Source organism: Metarhizium acridum, assembly GCF_019434415.1.
Source record: "Metarhizium acridum strain ARSEF 324 chromosome Unknown scaffold_572, whole genome shotgun sequence".
In the NCBI taxonomy this organism is placed as follows: domain Eukaryota; kingdom Fungi; phylum Ascomycota; class Sordariomycetes; order Hypocreales; family Clavicipitaceae; genus Metarhizium; species Metarhizium acridum.
The window spans coordinates 473325-497544 of record NW_027094042.1 but is presented as its reverse complement, the minus strand read 5'-3'; the positions used below and the strand labels follow the sequence as shown (position 1 = coordinate 497544).

The following is a 24220-nucleotide window of genomic DNA, read 5'->3' as shown; positions in this document are numbered from 1 at the left end:
GCTCCTTGTGACGACGTCAGTTTACAAGTGCTGTGTGTGTGTGTGATGCATGTTCCTGGGGACGCCACACACATTGTCCAGGTTTTGTTCCTGTACGATCTGGACACTCGGGTGTATTCATCAACTACGTAGATGTTGTGTTGTTTCAAAGCCCTCCGTCATCAGTTGTTACGTACCTAGGCACATAGGTAACTTGATCCTCGCGCCTCGACTATCGCCACCCTGGTTGGTGGTCCCTCGTCGTCTTTTGTCCTTTGTCTGTTGGGTCTGGACCTGGCCTCCTTTCGCCTTTGGCCGTCATATTTCACAATGCCCACAGATCCAGGTACAGCGAGGGCGACAGGGACGGCGACGACTCCATCCGCGCCTGAGCCTGCGACTAGACTATCACATACGCAGACGCGAGCTCTCTTTGATATTCTCACTCACTATGAGACATATGCCGAAATATCAAGCTTCAAGACATCTGCAGCCATCACCAGCTATGGGTTTCCGTTCATGAAAGCTTGCGAGGCATCGACTACGCCTTTCGCCACTGCCCCGAGTACGCCGCGCGCGAGGACGCCTATATCGTGGTTTACCTCGTCAGAAGCCAGGAAACAAAGTCCCACCAACGGTACCAAGAGTCTGGACGGGGATGACGACCAGGATATTGTTTCGACATCGCCCATCCTACAGTTGCTCTTGACGAGGATTGTTCTCCCTCTGCCTGGTGTGAGCGACATCCCCAGGTCTTTCTGGAGTGTTCGCGTACAGGGTATCATGTTGAGATTAGGAGAAGCAGACTTGTCGGAGAGTTACGACAAGGGCGCCATGGGAACGCGAAAGACCTTGGCTACGGGGACGAGTGCGGTTATTGAGATGCTGGGTCGCGGAATGTTGGGCGGCGTCGACAAGCAAGAGTCAAGTATCAAGGATGCAGAGTATGACCACACAAGTGCGGATGATTTGGAGCGTGCTTGGGGCAATGTTATTCAGGCATTGGTCTACGGCGACTTGGTGAATCAGTTGTTTGACCATTTTGTGCATTCGGATGATTTAGAAAGCCTATCTCCAACCGTGGAAGCTTCTGCCCGCCACAACATTTTCCAGTTCGTCGCTTCTTTGCCCCGTTGTCTCACTTCCTGTGGACATATGTATACTAACAAGATTCGCCAGCATCGCAACCCTAGTCCACCAAATCTTCATCCTCTCACCTGAAGGCCAATACCTCCTTAAACTCCTCGAAAACGTGCATTCTCTCATCCCCTACGCACTCCTCAAATCAACACTGCGCATAGGCAACGCAGCCACCATGCTAAGCGGCATGATGCGCATTCTCCTCGCCAAACTCAGCGTGACCAGCGTAACCAACTGGGTCGGTCTCACGCAAAACGCCGACGACGGCATGAACCTACTACAGCGTATCATAGCCGCAGTCTTATCCTGGGACGCGAGTGAGTTCAAGAAGAGTGCAGAAAAGGTGGAAAAGGCCAAGGACGGACCGACTGATGAAATGCTGCGCACCATCAGGGAGCACATCGAAGATACGAGGTCGGAACACGATACGGTCAGGGAAGCGAGCCAGCAGAACTCGCAGTCGATCATCACAGCCATTTTCAATGCAAGGAGTCCAGCGCTTAATGGCCTGTTGACAGAGGCCCAGCACGCCCAGTGTCTCGAGTATTACTCTGCGCTCTTGTCCGTCAGGGATAGAGACTCCATTACGGGGGCCATTTGTCGCCAGCCCCCGGACATGTTTACGCAGGCGATCAAGGATGTTGTCGCTGCCTATGAACCCATGATTCGGACTGTACATTCGCGTGTCGACTTGAGAGAACACTTTGACGCCTTTCAAGTATTTCTCGAGGAGTTTATAAGGGCGAGCAGGCCGAAGAAGCCGCACGGCTCGGTAGAGGAGAAACTGGCCAGTGTGGAGGATTACGTCGACCTCCTCATGAAGCATCGACGACTGCTATATAAATGGATCCACGCTGTAGCGAGCCAATGCCCTGATATCTGGGAGAGTCTGCGCAAATGGGGAAATGACATGATTGTGCGGTTTCGAAAGCCATCAGATCCCTCATCGGACATCCATTCCGTACTTGACAAACTCTTCGCAACCCTCGAGCCGGATACACAGTCCCAAGTTCTCGAAGCAATCAATTCCCACGCCGCCTATCTCGACACCGTGAACGCCATCTCCCACGCACGAATGCAATACCTTGTCACGGCGGCCGATTCCTCGGGCGGAACTACGGGTGGTCCGGGTGTATATCTAGATCGATGGCAGTCGTTGCTTGACGAGACGCTCATCACGCCTCCGACACAAAAGGGTGCGGTGAGAAGGGGCAAGGACGTCAAGCACATTACTACAATGGGGAAGACGGGACTCGGGGGCAAGAGGCTGGAACGGAATGTGGGAGGAGGCGGTGTCCAGGCGCCGGATGTGAGTGTTGTGGTGAGCGCCTTGGGGGCGCGGTTTAGGAATGAGGTGAGGGAGCTGGCAATAAAGTCGTGAGCGGATTTGGGTTGATCAGCTGTCACAAAACCAGGCACTGGTTTCAAACTTTCCTCGTTGGTAATCATTCTAGAGAGCGCGTATAATAGCAAGTCGCGGTATTGATCATCTACCTGGCGACACCTTGTCTCTGCAAACGAAGGGATACTGTTGCGGCCATCCTTCTCCAACAACTGCATTTTCATTCTCGGCACCACGGCTCTCCAACCCAGCCCGTGCGGTGCCCTGTGTTTGCCCCGGTACATTCGAGGCGGGCGGCGTAGCAAGCCAAGTCCTTCCTCTCTCCTTCGTCGGTCCCCCGTCGCTGCCGCTGTTCTGACGCCGTGGTCGCACGTTTGCCCTCATGGCAGCTTGTCTCTTCCAGATCTTGGCCAGGCCTACAACCGCGCGCATGACTCTGCCCCGGTCCCCCATCTGGCCGACGCAGTACGCGAGACCGTTCACATATACGCCCAGCGGCTCGGGCGTCACCTCAACCACCTCCGACACCTGCGACCCAACATCGTCCGTGTCGTCCGTGAGATCCACCATTTGCATCTCAGTCACGTCCTCCTGCCCCTGTGCCTGTTCCTCGCTCTCCGACCCCTCCACGGGTATAACCTCCCTTTGGGCATCTTCCACCGAACCCACCTTGCTTTTAGGATACTCAATCTTGACCAGCCTCTGCTTCCAACAGAGTGCAATCTCCGCACCTGTCAATTCCTCCAGCCGCCGCACGTACTTGGCGCACGCGGGGCAGTTCTTCTTGGAAAAGTAAATCTCAAACCGCGGCCTGGCGCCGCCGCACCACGCCCTCGCCCGCAACCTCTTTAGATCCGCCTTCGTCACCCGATCCGTAGGCATCGCAGCCATCTTGAGGAGTATATAGACGGCGTGGACGGCGAGCTTCACCCCTACGTGGCTGGCGCGGAACATGCCCACTTTACCGCCAAGGGTGAGCCGGTCGTACGGGTGGCCCATGTTAATGCCTATTTCTTTGGCGAGCTTCATGGCGCGCGCCGTCCACCGCTTGTTTGACAGGACCGAGGATGTCGGGTCTAAAAAGTCCCCGCGGGGGTTGTGCCCGTGGCCGCTTTCCGCCCATGCGAGGATCGTGCGGGACGGGCTGGTGCCTGGCTGGAGAAGCGCGAGGAAGCCCGTTGTTTTGCGGGCGAGAGCGGCTTCAATGTCAGACGCAGTATGGTATGTTGCTGCCTGGGCGTGGGAGAAGGTGTTGGACACGTTGGGCCCGAGAATCAGGCTTTGTAGAGTCGCTTTTTCAGCGTCAATGACGTGGTAGAAGTAGAATATTTGTTCGTTGGGCTTAAAATTTCTGTCGAACTTGGGCGTGGGAACCTCGCTTGGAGGTGTGCTTGGTGCCGGGGGAGAATCGCTGGTGGCCATGGTGATTGTCTCTGGCGTTGCCAAGATGGTGGAAGCGAGGAGCGGGCGAGATATGCCAGCTGAGCTTGCCCTTTGGGATGAAACTGATGCGTTGGACTGTGAGTGGTATATGGTGTCTTGCTTTATAGTGGTATACTTTGGAGCTTCTTTGCATAGAGTTAGTTGGACAAGGGCGCGTGGTGAACCGTGGCGTGGGGAATAGATGCGCTTTCTTGAAGATAACGATAAAGTTGGGTAGACCTGACATAGACTAGAGTGACACTTGGGTAGTACTATACACTTGTACAAGTGGACGAAATTAAAAACAAGGATAAGAAAAATGACGCTGGGAGTGACGAGGGCGAGGAATTAAATGCTGATCTGGTGGTGGTGGCTGGAGGAAGAATGGAAGAAAGTGAGGCATCGTGGAGGTCATGAAAGTCGTGAGAAAGGTGAATATATGTAGCTAGATAGGCCAAAGGCCTTTCGCAGCTGCCGCAGCTGACAAGGGAAAATACAAGATAAAAAGTCATGGTGACGTGGTTGGTGTGATGACGGATTGCAGCTGTGCGTGATGTCTACAGCTGACTCCCATGGTGTTAAGCAGGGAATCAGCTGCTTGCCACTGTTTGAGCAGCTGTGAATAGAAACCACATTGGGCAAGATGCTCAATAGCGGCAAAGAAACTGCCCCAACTCAAGACGAACCCTGAGGGAGAAGGCTCATACATCCAACAAGGGTCACGGCACATCAGTTGCAGAGACGAAAGACTCATAGTGTGGACGGGTCCAATTGATCAACCGAATGACCCAAAGTCGGGGGAATCTCATTCATACGTAAATCTAAGACCAAGACGCCCAAAGCCCATGCCATGCCACTCATTCCCGGAAAAGAGACAAAAACATATTTTTTATGCAGCAAAAAGCTTCCAAAATTTTCTCCTCAGGCCATGGTTAAGTGTCTAACCAGTTTCTCTCGAAACTTCTGCGCGGAATGTGATTTGGTGTTTTTTTGTTGCATTTTACTCCTCATCCTCCTCCTCCTCGTCGGCCTCAGCGGTGGTCTGGGCGATACGGTCCAGATCACGCTGGCCAGACTGGGTGATGCGGCGGCCACCCTTCTCCTCGTCCTGCTCGAGGACGCCAATCTTCTCGAGGGCCTGGAGGATCTTGCGGTCGACGGAGCCAGAGGCGTCGACGTGCTTGGAGGGGCGGGAGCCGCGGTTCTTGGCGGTGCCGTGGACCTTGCGAAGACGGCCGACTCCAACAGTCTTGCGGAGGTAGACGTGGCGGGCGACAGAGGCGGCGCGGACGTAGAACCAGTCAATATTCTGGGGGGGGAGTTCCTTGGCGGGACCAGTCTTGACGGTATCGACCCAACCTGAGTGGGGGAGATTTACTTGTTAGAAAACTCGTCGAGAGAAACCAAGCTTGTTCTTGGATCGGGTCAAAAACATACCGGGAATGGGCAGCTTGCCCTGACGCTTCAAGAACGCAGCATAGGCGTTGATGAACTTCTGCGCCTGGAGACAAAGAAACCCATTAGCATATTCCGTCTTCAGAAGTCTTGCGACTCCCTCGCGCCTGCTCCTCAATTCCCAATCTTCCTGTCAAACCTCGAATCTACTAGTCCCAACGGAACGGCCACCCGTCTAGCCGCCGCAGCGGGCTCAAATACATTGCTTCTCAAGTATTGAAGATCCAATCTGCGGCGGGGCGAAACAGCTCAGCGCAATCCACATTGTTTGTAGTAGAGGTCGCAAGAGGTTGTCTATTCGTCTTGGGTTTGTGGGTCTCACAAGTCGCGAGGGACTGTTGATGGCAGAGGTAATATCATCGCTCAATGCATCTCGAGAGAGTCGTGAAATTGGACGAGCGGGCAACAATGTTCTTTGTTCTGCTCTCAGGGAGGACCTACATCAACGTCGCGCACGGTAATTCCGCCAGCCATTTTTACGGTGTTGAGGGTGGACGGGTGGTTGTGAGGAGTTGCGTTGGGCAGGAGATTGTCGAAGCGTAAGGTCTGCGAATGTTCCTGGAGGTGCACGTCTGGGTGGGTGAACTTTTTCGATTAACGCTAGGGTTTACGGCCCTAGTGGGTCACGGCTCTCTGCGTGACTAAGCACCGTGTGTACGAGCAGTCTATGTTTGGAAACACAACGCACGCACGGTACAGGTGGGTCCACGGCAACTAGTACGGATGTTCAAGCTGAGGATTCACTCCCCCAAGGTTAAGCTGCCTATCCGAGATAGCTCCACTAGGCTAACCCAGACTCTTTACCCTAACCCTTACATCAACCACTAACCCTAACCGCTAAAACTCTTAGGGGTGGTAGGGACTAATATCGGGTGGGCACCCGCACCTCATATCATGTCTTCACGACCCTCGGGTAGTATCGGGTGAGTAGGGGCTAGTATCGGATGAGCACCTGTACCTACATCATGTCTCTCCCACGCGGGTAGCAGAAACACACGAGACACTCACCACTCACTTACATAGACAGAGTGTCTCCTGTTTTCTGCCACCCCCTTGACTCCCAAGGCTACTAGGATGCATCTCTTTGATCACTGGCCCTCTAGGATGGTTTGCATTCCAGGCTGTGATTCATTCCCCATCGTCATATGAAGTTTTAATTTTATTAAAATGCTACAACACGTCATAGCGCAGTGTGCCATATGCGAATACTTGATCTTCGTATTCTTTGTTCCACAAATGTTTCAACATGTATCAAGACCAACCGTCAAGGTAAAATGTGCAGTTCGCTAAAAAATCAGACTCTATCAAAGGTATTTCTTTCAGGGCGGGTATAGATTGCACCCAACATGTACCCGTTCATATCCAATATGCTCTCTTCCAATTAGCACGTCCCTCGATCCTCGATGCATATGACGTGCTCTTTTGCGAGCCTGACATCTAAGCCCACTTTGCCAACAATGCCATCACGGTTACACCAAAGGCAATACATCCAAAAGCAAATAACTGGATCTTCAGCGGAGCACGGCGCATGTGAGGATTGAACATGAATTCGTGAGCCAAAAGCTCAACCAGTCCCGTGTACATGAGGATACCAGCGGAAATGGAGTCAAAAATGCCGTTGACAAGCTTCTGGGTGGCAGCGTTTGCCGGTTTAGCACCAACACCAGCTGCAACACCTACAGGAGTGGAGAGAGCGAATCCAAGAGCCAGGACATATGGCAACCACTGTTTGCTTTCAGGCCATTCGGCAACAGCGATTCGGGATCCTAAACCAAGACCCTCAAACATTTGATGGAAAACAAGGACAACGAGAAGAACCTTCAAATCATCCGACCCGGTGGTACCGAGGGTAAGTCCGATAAAGATACTGTGAAACACGACACCGAATTCGAGAATGAAGATTGCCGTCAGCTGGCCGGACAACGAGGTGTGCGAGTCCCCTTCTCTGTGATCATGGCGATGCGCAAGATGATCCTCGCCGCCAGGAGGGTAGCTGACATCATCAGGGCGACCTGGGATGGTAGTTGGATCGGGCCCACGGAGGGCCCCTTGATTCTCGATATCATGGGGACATGGCTCAGCCTGAACATTCTTGTCCTTTTGCGGCTTTGGGGATCTCTTAATGGCCAGTACCTCATTGAGGTCGGAGCCAGAGTCGGAGCCAGTTGCTTGGTTACGGGCGACATCGTCGTCGTCGTCAAAACGGGCTACCATTAGCTCAACGAAGAACATGACCATGATGGTCATCAGAGCAATGCATAGAGCCCAAGGGTACGTGCCAAGCCATCTTTCCTGAACACAAGCGTCCCCAAGCTGATCAACTGCTGGATCCAAAAGATGCATCCAGGCCGTGGCAATGATGACGCCGGTACCGACATATTTGCAGATGAAGAATGTGAATTTCGGAACGTGCATCTTGGTCTGGCGAGCCAAGAGAATGGGGGTGAGTGCTCCAAGAAGGGAAGCAACGAGAATGATGAAAATGGCGGCAATGCGAAGACCAAGCATTCCCAAGTCGACGGGTGAGCCATCGCAACTGCTCTGCTCCTCTTCAGCCATGATGATGCGCTGTTGTTGAGTGTGTTTGAGGGTATAAGGCCAGCGTTGATTTTCCACGATTATCGTAGCCGCAAACTCACGCGGTCTTTTCTTCTTCTCAATCGCACCACACGCTTCCGAGACAATCAAGTCCTCTCTTCAACCTCGCCCGATTATATCTCGGCGCGACGAAACAACGGCAACGACTTTTCGAATTGAGTCTAAGTTGAAAGTTATTCTCCGGAGTAGGGACTTGAGAAATGGGAAGCCTTATAACCCGACTCCACGGTTCGCCAGTCGTCTGGTCCGGGCCAATGCTAGTGTCTGGTCCGATTTTCAGCAGGGCTTAAAGACCAGGATACACCAACGAGGCGAACACCTTGATGGATCGGATTCAATAGGGATATGGTCCACTCAGTTCCAGTTGATGCGCCACAGACACGGCCAGATGATGACCTTGGCCAAAATCAAACAGATTGCGATTGGGGGAATCGGCAGAAGGTTGCCCTTTGTCGAGAGTCTTTCTTGAACAGCCGGTTGCTATAATGTTCGATACTCAGATACGAAGAGGAAGGGACCGTTGTAGACGGGATTTTTCCCATGAGGCCGCTGGCGGTGGGAGCAACGTCCAAGGAGTGCAAGGTTCAGGATCCCTTTTATCCTTTTTATCTAATATGATGCGTTTGCTGCACGTGGGCTTGTTGTCCTGTGCTCTGAACTGCTACCGAACAGACTGCGACAGCGATCAGCCAAAAAGACGACCCGAACTGGCGTGCCTCAGAGATAACCCAATGAGAATGAACCAAGGCGAAGAAGGCGTGTTCAGCTGACACAAGGCTGCAGGTAAGTACCAAAATGGAACACAGCACGAAGTGAAGGCTGCGAAAAGTCGAATGATACGATGTCTAGGAGCGCGACAAGTGGTGCAAGTAGGGATGAAGCATGCGCAGGACCTGTCACCGCCTGCAAGTATGGAAAGTTAATACGGAATAATTGCGTGGTTGCGTAGGGACTGGGGCTGCTGAGAGGGATTTGGCCCGATGGAATCTGCCAGTGCGCAGTTTGGGATGTTGCTGGCATGCGCTGGACCGCATTCGGGCTGACAGAATGAAGGAAGGCGAACCGATCTGAGGCAGTAAGATGGGTAGGTGTATGCGAGGAGTGGTGTGGGAAGCTGGATTAGACCGCGACAGCGTCGTGAGAACCTTGATGGGCTCCAGAGTTTGAACTGGCACCTGGGACCAAATCCACCCAATTTACGACTTGACCCCGTCCACTTTGCTGAATCGTGGATCGACGACACCTTTATTGACTAAATCCCGGACCGAGCTATTTCTTGGAATATCCCGTGGTCTCATGACAGTCCTATCGTTGGTCGAATATCCTTTTTAAGAAAAAAAAACTTGGAGAGTTTCTCGATTCACTCTTGTCACGCAACGGTCTGTTGACTTGGCCTGTTTTACTCCGGCGCGACGACTGTGATGACTGTCTGCTTCTTAGACCAGTACTATCAGTATACTAGACAATTCTCAAGCCCTACCTTTGATTGTTTCTGATATTTCCAAGAATACATGCCACTCTCTCAATATCAAAGACAATGGTTTAGTCATGCGCCACACGCGATGCACCCAATTGCCGGCTCTCTGATTGGCTACGCCACTGGCTTTGCGGACGCCCCTACCACCGAAGCGCCAAGAGCGCGCCATCAAGGTTCACAGCTCCCGTCCCCACGCCCCTCCATGTGCCGGGTTGGTACGACTGACAGCACACTCAGCCTCAAGGCCGGGCTTCAAAGGACTGCCACAACAGCCAGGTGGCTGCACTCTCGCCATTTCCAGTTCTAAAGAAAGAATTTTGGTACTCCGTAGACAGCACGGGATCGCCAAGAGATTTTTATCCAGATGCTCAGCAGTCACGGCATAGTCACACAACATAGCAGCAGGAACGAACCAGACCCCAAACCTCAATGATATGATGCCTCACAAGACAGATTTTTTTTTCTTCGAAAAGCGGGGAATGGTGGAGGAAAACAGCGATTTCTCAATGGAACCGTCGCGCGCTATGACAGCCATCATTAGGCAAGCGCCTCGTTTGCGTCGAAGGGTCCTTCAGGAGCTTTTGTCTTCATAGGATGCTGGTATCGAGGCCAGGTTCTGGTAGCACCAACGCTTCTGTCATACATGACATGGTACGTGCATCCCCTTTGCATGGGTGTCAGAGTGTTGGCCTGCAAAGAACTACACACCCCGACGTTCCGATCCCACCAGACTCATGGTTTACATGACCTGGCCCAATAACAGAAGCTTTAGGTTTGGTCGAATCAATCGAAGACAAAAAAAACGATGAAGTCAGTGCTTACGACGCAGCCATAGCTATCCACGAGTTTCGAGTCCACGATATGTGAGGGTTGGCTCCCAGCATAATGAGTGCAATTGTTGCCTACGCACAGCTCACATCCTTCGCTCGCTCGATTTTCTTTGAAACAGGGCTTCAAAGACCGAGAGAGTCCGTCATCCGGATTAGCAGCTGTGCCTGCATAACCCCGGGGTGGGTGAAGGTGTCAGCCCCCATGCACCAGCAGTCAAACTCTCCGGGCATTAGCGATTAAATATGGCCCGTCAAGCTGACCTAGCTCCGAGGGCTTGGTGAATTATTCGACTTGGTATGAAGTCTTAATCAAAAGGTCTTTGTCCGTCTTGAGCTTCCCTCGCCTCCCATTTCCCAGGCCTGGCATCCTTCGCATAGCACCACTTCATACACTGGCAACCATCACAACAACACAAACATTCATGTAGCCAACTTCTCATAGCCAACACTGCAGAATGCCCGTCCAATTCCGACGTTCGACCAACGCAGGGATCAAACTTTTATATTGCATTGCAGATGACAAGCATCGTGGCAGCTCACATGCACCAAGCTTCGTCTTAGTACTGGGATGCATCTGGAACTCTATTCCGTTATTCCGTACCGCCTTCGCAAAATAGTTTGCCGCTGATCCGTGATTGGCTTGGCATGCTATTTATTGCATCTAGCAAAGTAATTATGTCACACATATGAAACTTCCAGAACCGCTACAGAACTTGCTGCATTTCCTTTTGAGAACCAGAGATGGACGGTGTTGTAATCTACTCCGAAGTGATCATTTACCGACATACACGTGGTAAATCCTGCCTATCAAGTACTCGTCGTGTCAATGCAGACGACTAACAACGCCGCGAGGTGGCACGGCTCACAAATGTATCAATGTGGATCTGTCGACACCACCTCCTCAACTACGCATAGGATGAATTGATTAATGGCACCACCCAGCCAACCCCAAGGGGTATTACGTGCATGAACGCAACATCGCGACCAACTGAAGCGTTGCGATGCATTATTCCCGACGGATGTATACACAGCCTCAGAAACCGCGGCATCGCCAGACCGAAACCAGCTAGACTTGTAAAGCGAAGACATGTACTCGAGGTAACTTGTATATACTCTGCCCACATAGAATACAGAAATTAGGCATCTACTCATACACTCATGTACCATGCCCTAAACAGCCTGTCACGAAGAGAACTGAATCTCCAACCCCAACGTCCTGAACGGCTTATCTAGCTTCCTAAGGTCAATGCCACTCCCCAAACTAAACAGCAGGCTCTTCACCCTGCCCTCCCACAAGATGCCAATCCTCCAGTTCTGGTCCAGTCTCGCCTTCAAAACACCCGCATACTCCTCGCCCGTTTTCCCCTTGTGAACCGTCGATATCTTGCCCGGTTCTGAAGGTGGTGGTGGTGGCGGCGGCCGCGGCGGAATAGGTCCAGGCTCGTCCAGCCGCCACTCCAGCTTCGCCTGGAAACTCCTCTCCTTATACTTCTCCCAGGGCCCGTCACCCTCGACACCCAGGCGCCGCAGGGGCTTCCTCCAGAGCTCCATGCCTACAGCCCACGCGCTCTCGTAGCTAAAGACGTTGAACTCCATGCGCGTCGCCAGGCTGCAGTGCTTGCCGGCGACGACCGCATAGCTCGCGGCAATGTTTCCCATGAGCGGGTTGATGGTCAGGGTAGCCGAGAGCGGGGTGCCGTTGTGCGCGGGCAGGGTGGCGAAGCGAGTCCCGAAGCTGACGCCGCCCGACTTGTTCAAAGTGCCGTAGTATATCTCGCCGCCGGTGCTGAAGCGCCCGTATATGCGCTCCTTCTCACCGTGGTTGGCGCCCTCGGCCGCGGACGACGGGTGCGCGTCGCCGCCAAAGTTGTAGATGCCCCGCAGGCCGAGGAGTCCCCCGTCCGACGAGGCCAGGCCCTCAAAGGCGTATCTGCCAACGTCATACTGCGCGAGGCCGAGGACGGTGCCCCCGTCTCGGAGGTGCTTTGCCGACACGGCGCTGAGCTGGAGCTGCAGCGCGGGCGAGAGCCTCCTGACCACGAGGGCCTCGAGCTGCGACTGCGGGAGGTACAGTCTGCCGTAGAGGAGGGAGGACTCGGGTCTGGCCGCGTCCGGCAGCGTCCGGAGGGACTCTTCGTCCCGTGGCGAGAGCGGGGTGAGCGGGCGGTACGAGCGCAGTAGTTCTGGGAGCGAGACGTTTTCCGACTGCGGCGTGATGTGGACTCGTAGCGGAACCGACGAGAAGAGGTAGGATATGGACCCGTCGACGACGCCGACCGAGCCGAGCTGGTACGAGGTCGCAAAGTTGGCGCTCGCAAGGGAGGAGAGTGTCAGCCGCAGACCTCGAGGGGTCTGGAAGTCTAGCAGAGCTGGGCGGCAGTTGTCAGCGCATTGTAGGGGGGCCGACGAAGAATCAAGTCTCCGGGTGCGAACCGTCGGATGTGGCATTCAGCGCGGCGTACGAGTTGTCGCGACGCCAGCCTGTCGCCTCGTAGAATGCGCTGTGGACATAGTCCATGAACTCGCGCATTTCAGCGCGCAATGTACATGCACCCGTGGGGGGAAGGGGAGTCTTGTAGATGTAAATGTTGTAGATGGATTCTGAGGTTGGATGTCACGGAGATGTGGGGCTGTTGGATGTCTGGCGTGTGAATCGACCAATTGTGTTTTGCGTTTCTTTTTAAGACATAGCTACCCTGTATGCGGCGAGAAGGGCAAGAAATCGAGCAACTTAGTAAACTTTGCATGACCAAAGGAGATCATGGTTCCAAACTCCAAGTTGCCGGGAGAGTAGAGGTCTTCAAACTCTACAGAAAATTCCAGAGTGGCCCAATTGAGCTGGACTCATCATCTCGTGGGCATTGTCTTGCTAAATACCTGTGCGGGGCTTATAACCACCTGAATGGAAAGAAAATGTGAGTATTTTTTGGGACGAATCAAACGCTATCGTCATTCATCTAGTCACCATCTTTTTATCGAGTCGTGCTCAAGATCGTGGTGGGCAATTTGCGTCAAGTCACTCGTTCTCAGTTATGTGGTCACATCACGTCAAGGATTATCTCCTCACAGATTACAGAGGAAATCTGCACCAGTTGGCGAAATACGCAAAGAGAAAATTCCACACGAGATGGTACCTGGCGGCCAGGACCGTGGTTTGGCTTAGGGGTTTGGGTTCAAACTGCCGGATCCGGAATTCGACTTCAACCACAAGCATGTTCCATTCATCACTAAAGAATCTGTATTTAGCTTAAAAGATGCTCCGAACCTAAGAGAAACCGCTATTGACTGTCGTAAGCAGAATGAAATAGATCGAATAAGTTTTTGCGCCCACCCACAACTGCTCCGCGCCCCTATTTCATCAAGATCATGGTCTATGCTCCACAAAAAAAAAAAAAAAAAAAAGACAGAGCTAGCAGCTATGTGAAAGGATAGTACAACATAATATTTGCCAAGCTTCAAGAAATCAGGCTATATCATTCATATTACTAAATACCTGGAGGTGAAGATATCACCAAACCCGAGGCGTGGGCACCGAATGCTTTTCCGTGCCGTTTTTTGTTTTCGTTCCACCAACGCCCGTAATCTGCAATCCCTCGAGGCCTGTTATTGTTCAAAGAAAGGTTTTAGAGGAAATGTCTGAATGAAGCCCCGGAAGCTCTGACTCCTGCGGAAGTTGACAGATATGTAGACATGGGGCAACGGCATCGCAAGCCTACTGTCTTGGCAAGGATTTATAACCCAGGTATACTGCCCCATCTAGCACATACGACCATAGCCGCTAGCAGAGTTCAGGATCCCGTCCGATCTCCTACGACAATCTAGCGAGCGCTGGATTAGTAGTCGGGTCGGAGACGACCGGCGAATCCCCAGTGTTGTATGTTTCCTTTTTGGCCTTTTTTTTTTTTTTTTTTTTGCTCAACCTTGTAGTAACGGGGCAACAGAACGGTTACTCCTCCGTTTTTGTTCCGCCCTCCAGGAATCTTCAAAAAGGGTTGGTTTCTGACAAAGATGGCCTGGCCGAATGCCCAGGTAGCGAACAACTTCGAACCCACCTGTTCCAACACTTATCGTTTGCCCCAAGATAATGGACTCCGAGACTCCCTCAATGCGATCTGTTTTCATGCCTGCGACCGCATCAAACAAGTGATCGGCTGTTTTCTCAAATGATGCCAAGTGTAGCACGCTTCCTCTCGTTTTCGACAAGCCAAACCGTGTGATGCCAAGAACCTCGCCCTTGTAAGTCATCACGTCAGCTAGCAACTGCATATGTCGCGGATCAATGCCCATATACCCCATCACCTCGGCAATTTCGTTCGCAATCGTTGTCCTGGCCGCCTCAATGCCCAGGATCTGCACGCATTCCATCACGCTGTTCGTCCGGACCTGCGTCCCGACAACACCTTCTGTGGCCATGCACCCGCGAAGGCCATAGCCCTCCACCAAGACCCTGTACGTGTTTTCCTCGGTGGTCTCGATCAAGGCTCGTGTTGCTTCTGGGTAGCCAGAGATGGGTACGGACGGAAGTGTCCGACGAAGAAAGTTGGCCCTGAGCATCATGTCTCTAGACTCTTCTGCAGCTGACTTGGTTTTGCTTCGTGGTGGCAAATCGTCGGTTTCCCTGATACGAACAAAGATCATGTCCTTATCAACGGAAATATCCTCCGGCCGGACCTCTAGCTTTCGTTGATCGCAAATCGCTTGTGCTACATCAAAGACACACACTCCCGCTTGCATATTTGCAAGCGTGTCGGTATCGACTTGCATCACAATATGACCACTTTTGGAATCCCACTCAACCTCGATAAAGCAAAGGATATCGGATATATATGTCTTCTCAATGCGTGCTTTGACAACCTTTGCCGCCTCAATCTGCCACTTATTTAGTAGGGGGCAGGTGATGACCGGGGTGCTGATAGCTTTCGACGCATTAATAATCTCATTAATTCGGGGCACGCCCTGGGTAATGCTCATCCCAGCCACGCCGGCGAAATGAAACGTCTTCAATGTCATCTGGGTTCCCGGCTCGCCGATTGATTGAGCACCAACAGCGCCAACTGGATGACCAGGCTCGACATGAGCCTTGGTAAACTTGTCCAGGCAAAGTCTGATGAAGAGCCTGAGGGTTGTCGCTGCCACCTTGGCCGTTCTATCGACGTGATCTTGAGCCGTTTCCCTGATTGGTGTATTGCCTTGGTAACCGGCTATTGTGCGCACTTTGCGCAATCTGGAGGCTAAGCCATCAATGTAGCTTTTTATTGATTTGAGGAATCTTCGCCCGCTTTCATGCTCGTCAATGGCGTAGTCACTGTCGTCTTCATAATTCAATTCTTCATTATGCAGCAGGCCTTTACGTACATAGCGGCCACGATATGGCTCTAGCACAGAATCGCAGATTACACCAATCTCGTGCGGCATCAAGGAAGGTTCGTCATCATCTCGAGTGAGACTTTCAGCGTGAGTCCAGGTCCGGTGGAATTGGACTGGTGTACCGGCGCCCTCCATATCCGCGGGATCAAGGTTATCCGCGCCAAACTGAAATTGTACAATATTGCCTCCGGATGTCCGAACGGTATTATCATACTTGACCGAGAGATCTTCTAGAGACTTCATGAGCCTCCGTGACATGTATCCCGTCTCTGCGGTTTTCACCGCCGTGTCAACTAGTCCCTCGCGGCCCGAGATGGCGTGAAATAAAAATTCAGTAGGCAGAAGCCCGGAATAGAAGCTGTTTTTCACAAATCCCTTAGAGGAAGGCTGACGAGCATTCTTATGAAAGTGCGGCAGGCTTCGATCCTGGAAGCCGTCAGGCACGCGTTGACCGCCGATAATCTGTTGGCCAACAAGAGAAACCATCTGAGCCACATTGATATCAGAGCCCTTTGACCCTGACTTAGCCATGATTAATGGTGCATTATGGCGACTCAGTGTGTTAATGCAATGTTCGCCGGCCTGTTGTCGGACTTTGCTAAGGACACCGGATATAGAATTCTCCAAGGTTTGTTCCATGTCGCACCCAGGAGCCTTCTCTAGGCTCCCGGCCTGAAACGTCGTAATGATGTTGTCGCATTTCTTATATGCAGCCGAGACTAGATGGTCGATTTCTTTCCTGAGGCTCGCGGTTGGATATAGATCGCCGACGCCGATGGAAAACCCTCGGTTTGTCAGATACCGCGCACACAGCTTCGCCAGGCGATTCATAGCACTAACAGCCTCATCTGGACCATAGTCTCGGAGAATGACGTAAAAAATGCTGTCTTTTTTTCCAGGACCTACGGTGGACTTATCCATTTGGCCACACATTACTTGAGAATTCCGCACCACGAGCCAGCCGTCATTAGGGTCCATGTCGGGATACTGACCTGGCCGGGTTACACAGCTTTTGCATCTAGCATCGAGATTGACCATAACTGGTGATCGATTGTTGGGACGCATTAAGACATTGAATATCTGCTTGCCTGTCCATAATGTTTTTGGCACGATGATTGCTGGTGGCGGAAGATCTAGCTGATTGCGTCCGTCCAACATATGCATACAAATCGTCGTAAAAGCCTTCCGGTCAAAGAAGCGGTCCTTGTAACTAAGTAGATACGCGGCGGTAATAAAATCCTGAGTAGCAGCAATAATCGGCTCACCACTTTTTGGAGTGATTAGGTTATGCTTTACCCCCATGAGACTCATCGCTTCAGTACGCGCTTCTTCTGTTTGTGGGACATGCAGATTCATCTCGTCGCCGTCAAAATCGGCGTTGTATGGATTGCAAACGCACTCGTTGAGCCGGAACGTTCTCCAAGGTCGAACCTTGACGAAATGACTCATAATGCTTAGCTTGTGCAGTGATGGCTGCCGGTTAAACAAAACGATATCGCCATCCTCAATATGACGCTCGACAACATCTCCAATGCATAGCTCGTTGGCGACTAGCTCAGTATCAACAAATTTGAGAGATATCTTGTATCCTCCCTCTCGCATTTTCAGAACGTATTGGGCACCGGGCCAGACGTTCGGACCATTTCTGATGCACCGCCGCAGTTTCTCAATATTTTGCCGCTGTGCCCTTTCTGGGTATGTTAGGTTCTTAGCAACTAGTTGAGGCACCGCTACTTCATCAATACCAAGATTAGGGTCGGGTGATATGACGGTTCGACCAGAAAAATCAACGCGTTTGCCAGAGAGATTCCCGCGGAATCGCCCTTGCTTACCCTTTAAACGCTGGCAAATCCCCCTGATTGACTTTCCAAAGCCAGGTTGCTGCAAGCCGGGGATATCGCTATTAATATATATAGCGACTTGGGTTTGCAAGTATTCCCATTGCTCCATAATAGTCTGAATTGGGGAACCTTTTTGCAGTGCAGACCGAATCATGCCACTAACCCATACAATATCAGCTAGCTTTGTAGTAAAGTCGTCCTCATTGCTGGCGTTGTCTTGGGCGATGGAAGGCCTTATGCAGACGGGAGGAGCCGGGAGATACTGCCAGATAAACATCTCAGGCCGGCCCTCTGAAGGGTTCAATCCGAGAAGCTCACAATCGACCGGCCCGATACGCTGAAAGAGTCCAAGGACCCTTAGTGGATTAAGGTCCTCTACGGCTTTATGTAAATGCTTAGCAAGTTCCGAGTTGTGGTTGCGAGCCATGACAAATGATGCGTCAAATTGGGTCTTGGCTGCGGGTGGCACCTTTTTCGCAGAGGTTGATTTATTGTAGGACGAGAACTGGTCATGTGTAAGTTTAAGCACGCCGGTCTTGCGAACTTGCCCGTTGATGGAGGTACAATGAGGACAACTCTTGACCTTACGGCATTGCTCGTTTATCCTCTTGCAAATCTGGCTTCGGCGAAGGTTGTCGAGATGAGGGCGTCGTAACTCTTTGAGGAAGGTTTGTCTATCATTGTCTTGAAGTAGCACACGACTACAGGTCTGGAAAGCGTTGATTAGAATTGTACAGTGTTTTTTCAGTGAAAAGGGCGTACTTTGCAAATGTTCTGCAAGATGGTCACAATAAACCGCAAGTATCCGATATGAAACGCTGGTAGTGGTAGTCTAACATAGCCAAAATGCCCATTGCAATTCTGTCGAGTTTCGTGGCATGTAGAGCATTTTCCGAACTTGCTTGAAGTTCCCTACGATATTCCTCTCGTTAGCAACATTCTGCTTGCTACCAGTTAGCGATATTCTCACCAGACGAGGATCGAGTGGACCATGTTCATAAGGAGCGCGGCTATTCTCAATATCGTAAAGCAACCTGTCTGAGACCTCAACAACAGCTTGACTTGTGATGTCTTGGTTAGATCTTTTATAGTAGTGGTCAGGCAGTCAGTATAAATGTGAGACGATAGCTCAAGAGCAGGGTTTCCTCACTGTATGCCGAATTTGATGCTTTTGAAGCGCTTGGGCACCTCATCAACAAGCTGTTGCTTGGCCGGGATGTCAGTTTGAAATGTCATTTTCAAGAGTTTTGCAGAAGATAGGCCGGAGAAAATTCATAGAAGCCAAATTTGGGAAGTCTGTGCTGGTTAGGTACTCGTTGTGCCAACTCCTCTCAAGTCTTTGTGAAGGATGGCTTCGCGGATAGGATGTTGACTGTTGGGGCAAACAAAGGAGAGACCAGAAAGCTGAAACCTCGTGGAGGACTCTGGCGCGTCTTCTCTATGGAGTTGCAGGGAAGTAGGGGATGTTCGTCTGACAACTTGGTCGACAGAACCTGCTGTTCCGCGCGCACGAACCACTGGACACCATCTCAGGTTGGGCACGAGTTTCATAACGATTGGTTGGAACTGTCGTACAGAGCTCAAGATGAGTCATGAGTCTCTGGCAACCGCCTGGCTATGAATGTTGGAGCGTAAGTACTAGGTCCGATGCAAACGGAGCCTTTGCCATAGGTGTAAGCCAAGCTGCCCTGTTGGGGGTGGCTTGCAGCAGGCTCCTTCCTGCGACAGCCGGATTCGAAACTTTCGAAGCTATGTATTCGAGCCCCTTGAGCTATTATTTATTCTTTTGAAGCTGATAAATCTGGGCCTGTTGGGCTGCTGCTGCTATTGAACTCGGGCCTTTTGAAGCCGTTGGATCTAGGCCTTTTGGGCTGTCGATGCTGTAGGATTCGAGCCTTTGAAGCTATTGATTTCGAGCTCCTCGATGCTGTTGAAATCGGGCCCGTTGGGTTGCGGCTTGCCGCTATTATCGAATCCCAGCCTTTTGAAGCTGCCCCGCGCTTTAGGCTGCTGCTGCCGAGTTTGAAGCCTCATGTTGATGGAAGCTGCCAGAAGGTTAGCTATAGCTATTGAATTTCGTCGAGCTTATTTTCCCTTTCCTCTCCGGGGCCCGCCTGCGGCGAGCGTTTTGCCTGCGTTGCTTCTCGATGATGTTATTGCGAGGTTGAAACGTGAGGCTAGCTAGAAGGTCAAGCTGTTAATGCAGGAAGGTGCCTACAGCCCTCAACACCAAAAAGGTAGGATAATGATGATCCACAGAGATACGTACCGACCTTGATTTTTTTTAACCAATTATATTAATCCGAGACTTTCTACGAAGTAGACCGAGCCCTTTCAAAACGCGAGTTAAGCAACTGGTCATCATTGAACAGCGCAATGCATTATTCCCAACTGGAAAAGCCAGAAGACGGATCTTTCTTTGCAACGACAGCTACATGACAATCTCAAATGAGAAGTCCAAACCCAAACCCCAGTTAGCCGCTGGCGGAACGGCACGCACTTGCATCTGCTCCAAATTCCTAATCCATATGGGATCATTGCGCGCTTCGGTTGCTGGACGCTTCTGTCCCGGCAGTGACCGGCCGGCCCCAAGTTGTTGCTCTGTGGCATTGTAAACAGTGATAGAAAAGGGCGTAAATCATCAAAAGCTACAATGGAATGAAGTTTTCTCCAATACTAGTAGTAAGTACATTGGTCAAATGGGGTTTCCAAACAAAGCCACTCAAGTGTCCAGGAGAGGAGGCGGAAGATCCCTGTGAGTCACAAACCTAGTAGTCTTCACAGCCAAAGTTTCACACAACCCACAGAGTCTAGCAAATTTGGGCCAAAGCCCCGAAACGTTGTTACATTGCGCCTCAAATAACGACCAAACAGTCCCTGTTCAGGAACAACAATAACGCCATCCGAAACCACCGCCTGCGAATTCTGATTCCGCAATTCTAGTTTCCATCATCGCAATTTTACGCTTTTGACCCGTGACATGCATCTCGTTTTACCCCTCTCCACAGTGCAGGCCGAATTTTTTGATAGCTTATTGTTGATGTGGTTTTAGTTTGACAAGCTTTGGATCAGTGAAACGTTGTCCCCCTTGAGCAAAATTTGGCCTACAAAATGTTAGTTGCGAAGCAGTTTGTGCAAGTGTTAAGTTCCATACCCAATTGCTTTCTAGTCTCCTTGTCGTTCGTTTTCGTAACTTGAGAAACTTCCACGGCATCGTCAATGACAAGGTTCATGAATTCGTCAAATCCCTGAGCAAGTCAGTTAGCATGACAACGAACAGACTGCGGCTTGATAGGTGTACGCACTCGGATCTTGCCCTCAATACGGATCGAAAGCTGCTCATACAGCCAAACACTGACAGTAGCATTCTATCCAAGGTTAGAACTTCATAAGCTTACGCTCCGTCTGAGAAAAAGGCCCCTGTATGCCCCGCCGCGAAAGAAATGGCGATGGATTTTATTGTGTGTGTGGATTCGTGACGCAGTGCCGCCGTATTCCATTCGCCAACATTGTCAGGTCGCAAGGCTCGGGTCAAACGTGAAGGAGTAGAAACAGATTGCGACTCACGGATTGAAGCAGCTTAAAGATCATATTACTATGCAAAGTTAGCACTCTCGAGCCTCCAAACCACCGCAATCTAAGGGCGGGGCAGATTCGCTTGTCGGCGAACAACGACCAGATTGGACGTACATAGGAGGGAGCAAAACTCGGCGACCGCCGCCGCCACCGCGACCAGTCATTTTGGCTTATTGTGTAAGAGAAAAGGTTTCGGTTCGTTGGAGAGGTCCGCGACAAGCAGATTGTCGGTGATCGCGAGCTAGACCTGAGCAGCCGGAAGTGCAGTGGTGGTGTAGCTCTGGTAATTTTCGAGGTGGGGAAATGGTTTTTCCGGACGCCTCGGTGCGCGTGACATTCATTTATCCTCATCATACATACCCGTGACTCGTGAGCAAAACCAGGCAAATCTTCAGCATTTCATTTCTCAAGAAATCTAAGTAGCAACTTCTTCATGTATACAACGCCATGGCTCCCCGAAATCATAATCTGCTCCTCCTGGGGCCAACTCAACTGGCCTTGTACACCTGCTTCCCCTCAAACCACGTCTCTCTCACAATACCCTTCACGACGCTCTCTGGCTTCAAATCCACGTCACACACGACAAAATCCGCCTTCAGCCCAGCCTTCAAGCTTCCCGTCCACTGATCCGCAAAGCTTGAGTACGCGGACCCATGCGTGGCACCAGCAACAGCCTGACACATAGTAAGTGCAAAGTGAGGATTCACCACCGTGTCGAGTCCAGGCTCCCGATACGAGCGCCTCGTAGTAGCAACATATAGATTAGGCAACGGCTCATGAGGAGCGGTTGGTGCATCTGATCCTAGCGCCAAAGGGGCTCCGCCATCTGCAAACTCACGATAGGCAAAGGCTCGCTTGCAGCGGTCGTGGCCGATGAGACGTGGCCAGGCACGCAGGATAGCCGGGTCTGAATGAACGGGCTGAATGGATGCTGTGATGCCGAGTTTGCCGAGACGAGCGGCATCTCTAGCGGACGCTAGCTCGAGATGTTCGATGCGAGGACGTCGAGATTTGTCCGTGTTCTTCTCCAGCACGTCGATTGCCATTTGGATTGTGCGGTCGCCAATGGCGTGCAAAGCAACTTGTAGTCCTGCGGCGTGAGCTCGCGCGACAAGAGCGTGGAGAAGGTGTTCTGGCCATAATGAGTCTGGGTTCTCGCCATTGCCGTACGGCTCTGTCAGAGACGCGGTGCATGCGTCGATGATTCCGTCCGTAATGACCTTTACGCCTACGATGCGACAGTCTGGCGTGGTTTCTGCATTGTACCCTCTCGCCAACTCGGCAGCACGATCAACCTGCGCAAGGACACTGTCCAAAGAATCAGTCGGTTTCATGAGCCAGTAGGCCGCCACTCGCATGCCTTGCAAGCCGTTCGTGTCGTTCCTCAACGCCACCAGTGGCTCCCAGATGGTGTCGTCCATGGCCATGTCAGTCATGCCCGTGTATCCCACCGCATTGAACGCCTTGAAAGCGGACTGCATAGCGTCCTTCTTTTCCTTCATGCTCGCCACCCGCGCTACAAAGGGCCAGATGATCTGAAATACAGCACCTTCGTTGAACACTCCGTTCGGTTTGCCGTCCTTGCCACGCTGGATACTTCCCCCGGCTGGATCTGCTGTGTCGTCGTTGATGTCCATCACTTCGCAAATCTCCTCTAGACCACGGGAGTTGCACCAGGTTGAATGCAAGTCCTTGGTATCTACAAAAATAGGCCGCGGATCCAAATCATCTAGTAGCGTGGCATCCACGCCCTCGGGCGTCATGGAATGCATCCATCCTCGACAAAAAATCCGTGAAACGTTTTGGTGAGATTGTGCGTACTTTTTGATCTCTGTTCGAATATCTTCTAGATTCTTGCATTCGTCAAGACTGACTTTGGTGAGGGACTGTCCAACGAGGAGGAGGTGCAAGTGGCCGTCAATGAAACCCGGGAGAATCGTCTGGCCGCCGAGGTCCTGAGTGATGGCGCCCGATTGTTTGGCGGTGATTACAGCGTCATCTTGTTCTGAGCCGATGTGTTGGATGGTGCCGTTTTGGACGACCATACCCGAGGCAAAGGTTGGGTTGTCTATGCTGTTGGTAGATGACTGGTAGATGTTGCCATTGACGAAGACTCTTAGGTCTTGATCTGTGCCCAAGCCTCTCATTTTTTTTTTATAAATGCTGGTGAAATGAAGCGATTGCCGGAATCCAAACAGGTCGAATATGCAATCAAGTTTTATCGTCTAACATATGCTCAGGAGGGATGAGCGGAAGTAGGATGAGGAGGAAGCCAGCGTCAATTACTTGGCGACGGCAGCGCTCTTATCAATCAAATCCGCCGTCGCTCCATCCGCAGCTATTAAAGCCAGTCAGCCAGTCCAGCTACTCCAGTCACTGGAAGCTACATAACAGTGGCGCAGGATCCACCGGAATTTGAGCGTATTTCATTGTGCAGTTCATTATCGGCCGTGGTCGGCGCATTCAGGGCATGATGCACTACTGTTGGCTGTATTCGCTGTGGCGTCGGGGCTAGAAACTGTCACACGAAAGCGGGTATTAGTTGCTAGATAACACATAAAATAATAATAAAAAGCCTTAATTAAGCTATAAAAGAGAGAATTATATGCGCCTCTTAAAAAGGGGCGCTTAGCTTTATAAATATTATGCGTATTATTTAATTTTCGTACGTATTACGTAATTAAATACCTAATATAGCTAATAGGCTTATTATACCGTTTAATATACCCTTTAATTAAAGCTACGTTTAAAGCTATTATAAGCCTTTAAGTTAATAAGTTTACGCTTAGCTAAGCACTTAATTAAAGCTCTTATATACCTATTAATATCTTTAGTTTACTCTTTATAGTATTTACGTAATTTATTACGTTATTCTCTTTTTAATTATATTATTATTTTAGCCTTATATTAATAAAGTAAATTAAAGGTAAGCTTTATACGCTTATTAATTAATTACTCTTTATATTTATACGTATCTTTTAAGAGTATTATAAGCTCTTTTTCCTTTCTTTTATAATTATCTTTATATAATTATAAGCTTATATTTTAATTATTATAATTATATTAAACCTTAAATTTAATTAAAAACTTATTAAGAATATTTAATAGAATATTTTTAAGAATCTTTTTTATTTTAATATTAAGATAACTTTTAAGAATTAATTTAATAGTATTAAAACCTTTAATAATAAGG

At 50.8% G+C, this 24220-nt stretch overlaps 8 protein-coding genes across 9 annotated transcripts; 1 reads left to right on the top strand and 7 right to left on the bottom strand.

Moving 5' to 3' along the window:
- Positions 1-51: 51 nt before the first annotated feature.
- J3458_020271 (uncharacterized protein) lies at positions 52-4650 on the top strand. Its single transcript, XM_066121941.1, has 2 exons — positions 52-1091; positions 1159-4650. Exons 1-2 carry the CDS (start codon positions 310-312, stop codon positions 2498-2500), a joined length of 2124 nt encoding a protein of 707 aa, XP_065973119.1. The 5' UTR covers positions 52-309; the 3' UTR covers positions 2501-4650.
- On the bottom strand, positions 2461-3883 carry J3458_020270 (uncharacterized protein; the record flags this gene model as incomplete). Its single annotated transcript, XM_007813572.2, has 1 exon — positions 2461-3883. One exon carries the CDS (start codon positions 3881-3883, stop codon positions 2606-2608), a length of 1278 nt encoding a protein of 425 aa, XP_007811763.2. The 3' UTR covers positions 2461-2605.
- Positions 4645-6022, bottom strand: RPS19A_3 (40S ribosomal protein eS19). The gene is made up of 3 exons (XM_007813571.2): positions 5780-6022; positions 5321-5384; positions 4645-5242 (listed from the first exon to the last, which is right to left on the bottom strand). Exons 1-3 carry the CDS (start codon positions 5810-5812, stop codon positions 4884-4886), a joined length of 456 nt encoding a protein of 151 aa, XP_007811762.1. The 5' UTR covers positions 5813-6022; the 3' UTR covers positions 4645-4883.
- Positions 6023-6775: 753 nt separating this feature from the next.
- Positions 6776-7897, bottom strand: ZRT2_3 (low-affinity Zn(2+) transporter zrt2; the record flags this gene model as incomplete). Its single annotated transcript, XM_007813570.1, has 1 exon — positions 6776-7897. The coding sequence occupies one exon, from the start codon at positions 7895-7897 to the stop codon at positions 6776-6778; it is 1122 nt and encodes a 373-aa protein (XP_007811761.1).
- Positions 7898-10768: 2871 nt separating this feature from the next.
- MDM10_4 (Mitochondrial distribution and morphology protein 10) lies at positions 10769-12830 on the bottom strand. 2 transcript variants are annotated; one of them, XM_066121940.1, is made up of 2 exons: positions 12677-12830; positions 10769-12612 (listed from the first exon to the last, which is right to left on the bottom strand). In XM_066121940.1, the coding sequence occupies exons 1-2, from the start codon at positions 12771-12773 to the stop codon at positions 11426-11428; spliced, it is 1284 nt and encodes a 427-aa protein (XP_065973118.1). In that variant the 5' UTR covers positions 12774-12830; the 3' UTR covers positions 10769-11425. The 2 variants fall into 2 exon arrangements, with proteins under 2 accessions (XP_065973118.1, XP_065973117.1); XM_066121939.1 differs by having other exon boundaries at positions 11344-12809.
- Positions 12831-14158: 1328 nt separating this feature from the next.
- Positions 14159-17878, bottom strand: RPO31_4 (DNA-directed RNA polymerase III subunit C1 (rpo31); the record flags this gene model as incomplete). Its single annotated transcript, XM_007813568.2, has 1 exon — positions 14159-17878. One exon carries the CDS (start codon positions 17876-17878, stop codon positions 14159-14161), a length of 3720 nt encoding a protein of 1239 aa, XP_007811759.2.
- Positions 17879-19859: 1981 nt separating this feature from the next.
- Positions 19860-21313, bottom strand: J3458_020265 (uncharacterized protein). The gene is made up of 5 exons (XM_007813567.2): positions 21142-21313; positions 21019-21046; positions 20757-20819; positions 20606-20699; positions 19860-20555 (listed from the first exon to the last, which is right to left on the bottom strand). Exons 1-5 carry the CDS (start codon positions 21189-21191, stop codon positions 20500-20502), a joined length of 291 nt encoding a protein of 96 aa, XP_007811758.1. The 5' UTR covers positions 21192-21313; the 3' UTR covers positions 19860-20499.
- Positions 21314-21411: 98 nt separating this feature from the next.
- On the bottom strand, positions 21412-23388 carry J3458_020264 (uncharacterized protein). The gene has a single exon (XM_007813566.2). The coding sequence runs from the start codon at positions 23172-23174 to the stop codon at positions 21516-21518; it is 1659 nt and encodes a 552-aa protein (XP_007811757.2). The 5' UTR covers positions 23175-23388; the 3' UTR covers positions 21412-21515.
- Between the last annotated feature and the right edge of the window lie 832 nt (positions 23389-24220).

Excerpts from the sequence above, each read along its gene's own strand:
- J3458_020264 (XM_007813566.2), bottom strand. The coding sequence starts at position 23,174 with ATGAGAGGCTTGGGCACAGATCAAGACCTAAGAGTCTTCGTCAATGGC.
- J3458_020265 (XM_007813567.2), bottom strand. The coding sequence starts at position 21,191 with ATGACTGGTCGCGGTGGCGGCGGCGGTCGCCGAGTTTTGCTCCCTCCT. Across the intron at positions 20,700-20,756 it reads GTATTGAGGGCAAGATCCGA|GGATTTGACGAATTCATGAA; the intron begins GTGCGTACACCT and ends TGACTTGCTCAG. Across the intron at positions 20,556-20,605 it reads GGAGACTAGAAAGCAATTGG|GCCAAATTTTGCTCAAGGGG; the intron begins GTATGGAACTTA and ends AACATTTTGTAG.
- J3458_020271 (XM_066121941.1), top strand. The coding sequence starts at position 310 with ATGCCCACAGATCCAGGTACAGCGAGGGCGACAGGGACGGCGACGACT. Across the intron at positions 1,092-1,158 it reads GCCCGCCACAACATTTTCCA|CATCGCAACCCTAGTCCACC; the intron begins GTTCGTCGCTTC and ends AAGATTCGCCAG.
- RPS19A_3 (XM_007813571.2), bottom strand. The coding sequence starts at position 5,812 with ATGGCTGGCGGAATTACCGTGCGCGACGTTGAT. Across the intron at positions 5,385-5,779 it reads TTACCGTGCGCGACGTTGAT|GCGCAGAAGTTCATCAACGC; the intron begins GTAGGTCCTCCC and ends CTTTGTCTCCAG. Across the intron at positions 5,243-5,320 it reads GGGCAAGCTGCCCATTCCCG|GTTGGGTCGATACCGTCAAG; the intron begins GTATGTTTTTGA and ends TCCCCCACTCAG.
- MDM10_4 (XM_066121940.1), bottom strand. The coding sequence starts at position 12,773 with ATGCGCGAGTTCATGGACTATGTCCACAGCGCATTCTACGAGGCGACA. Across the intron at positions 12,613-12,676 it reads GCTGAATGCCACATCCGACG|CTCTGCTAGACTTCCAGACC; the intron begins GTTCGCACCCGG and ends ACTGCCGCCCAG.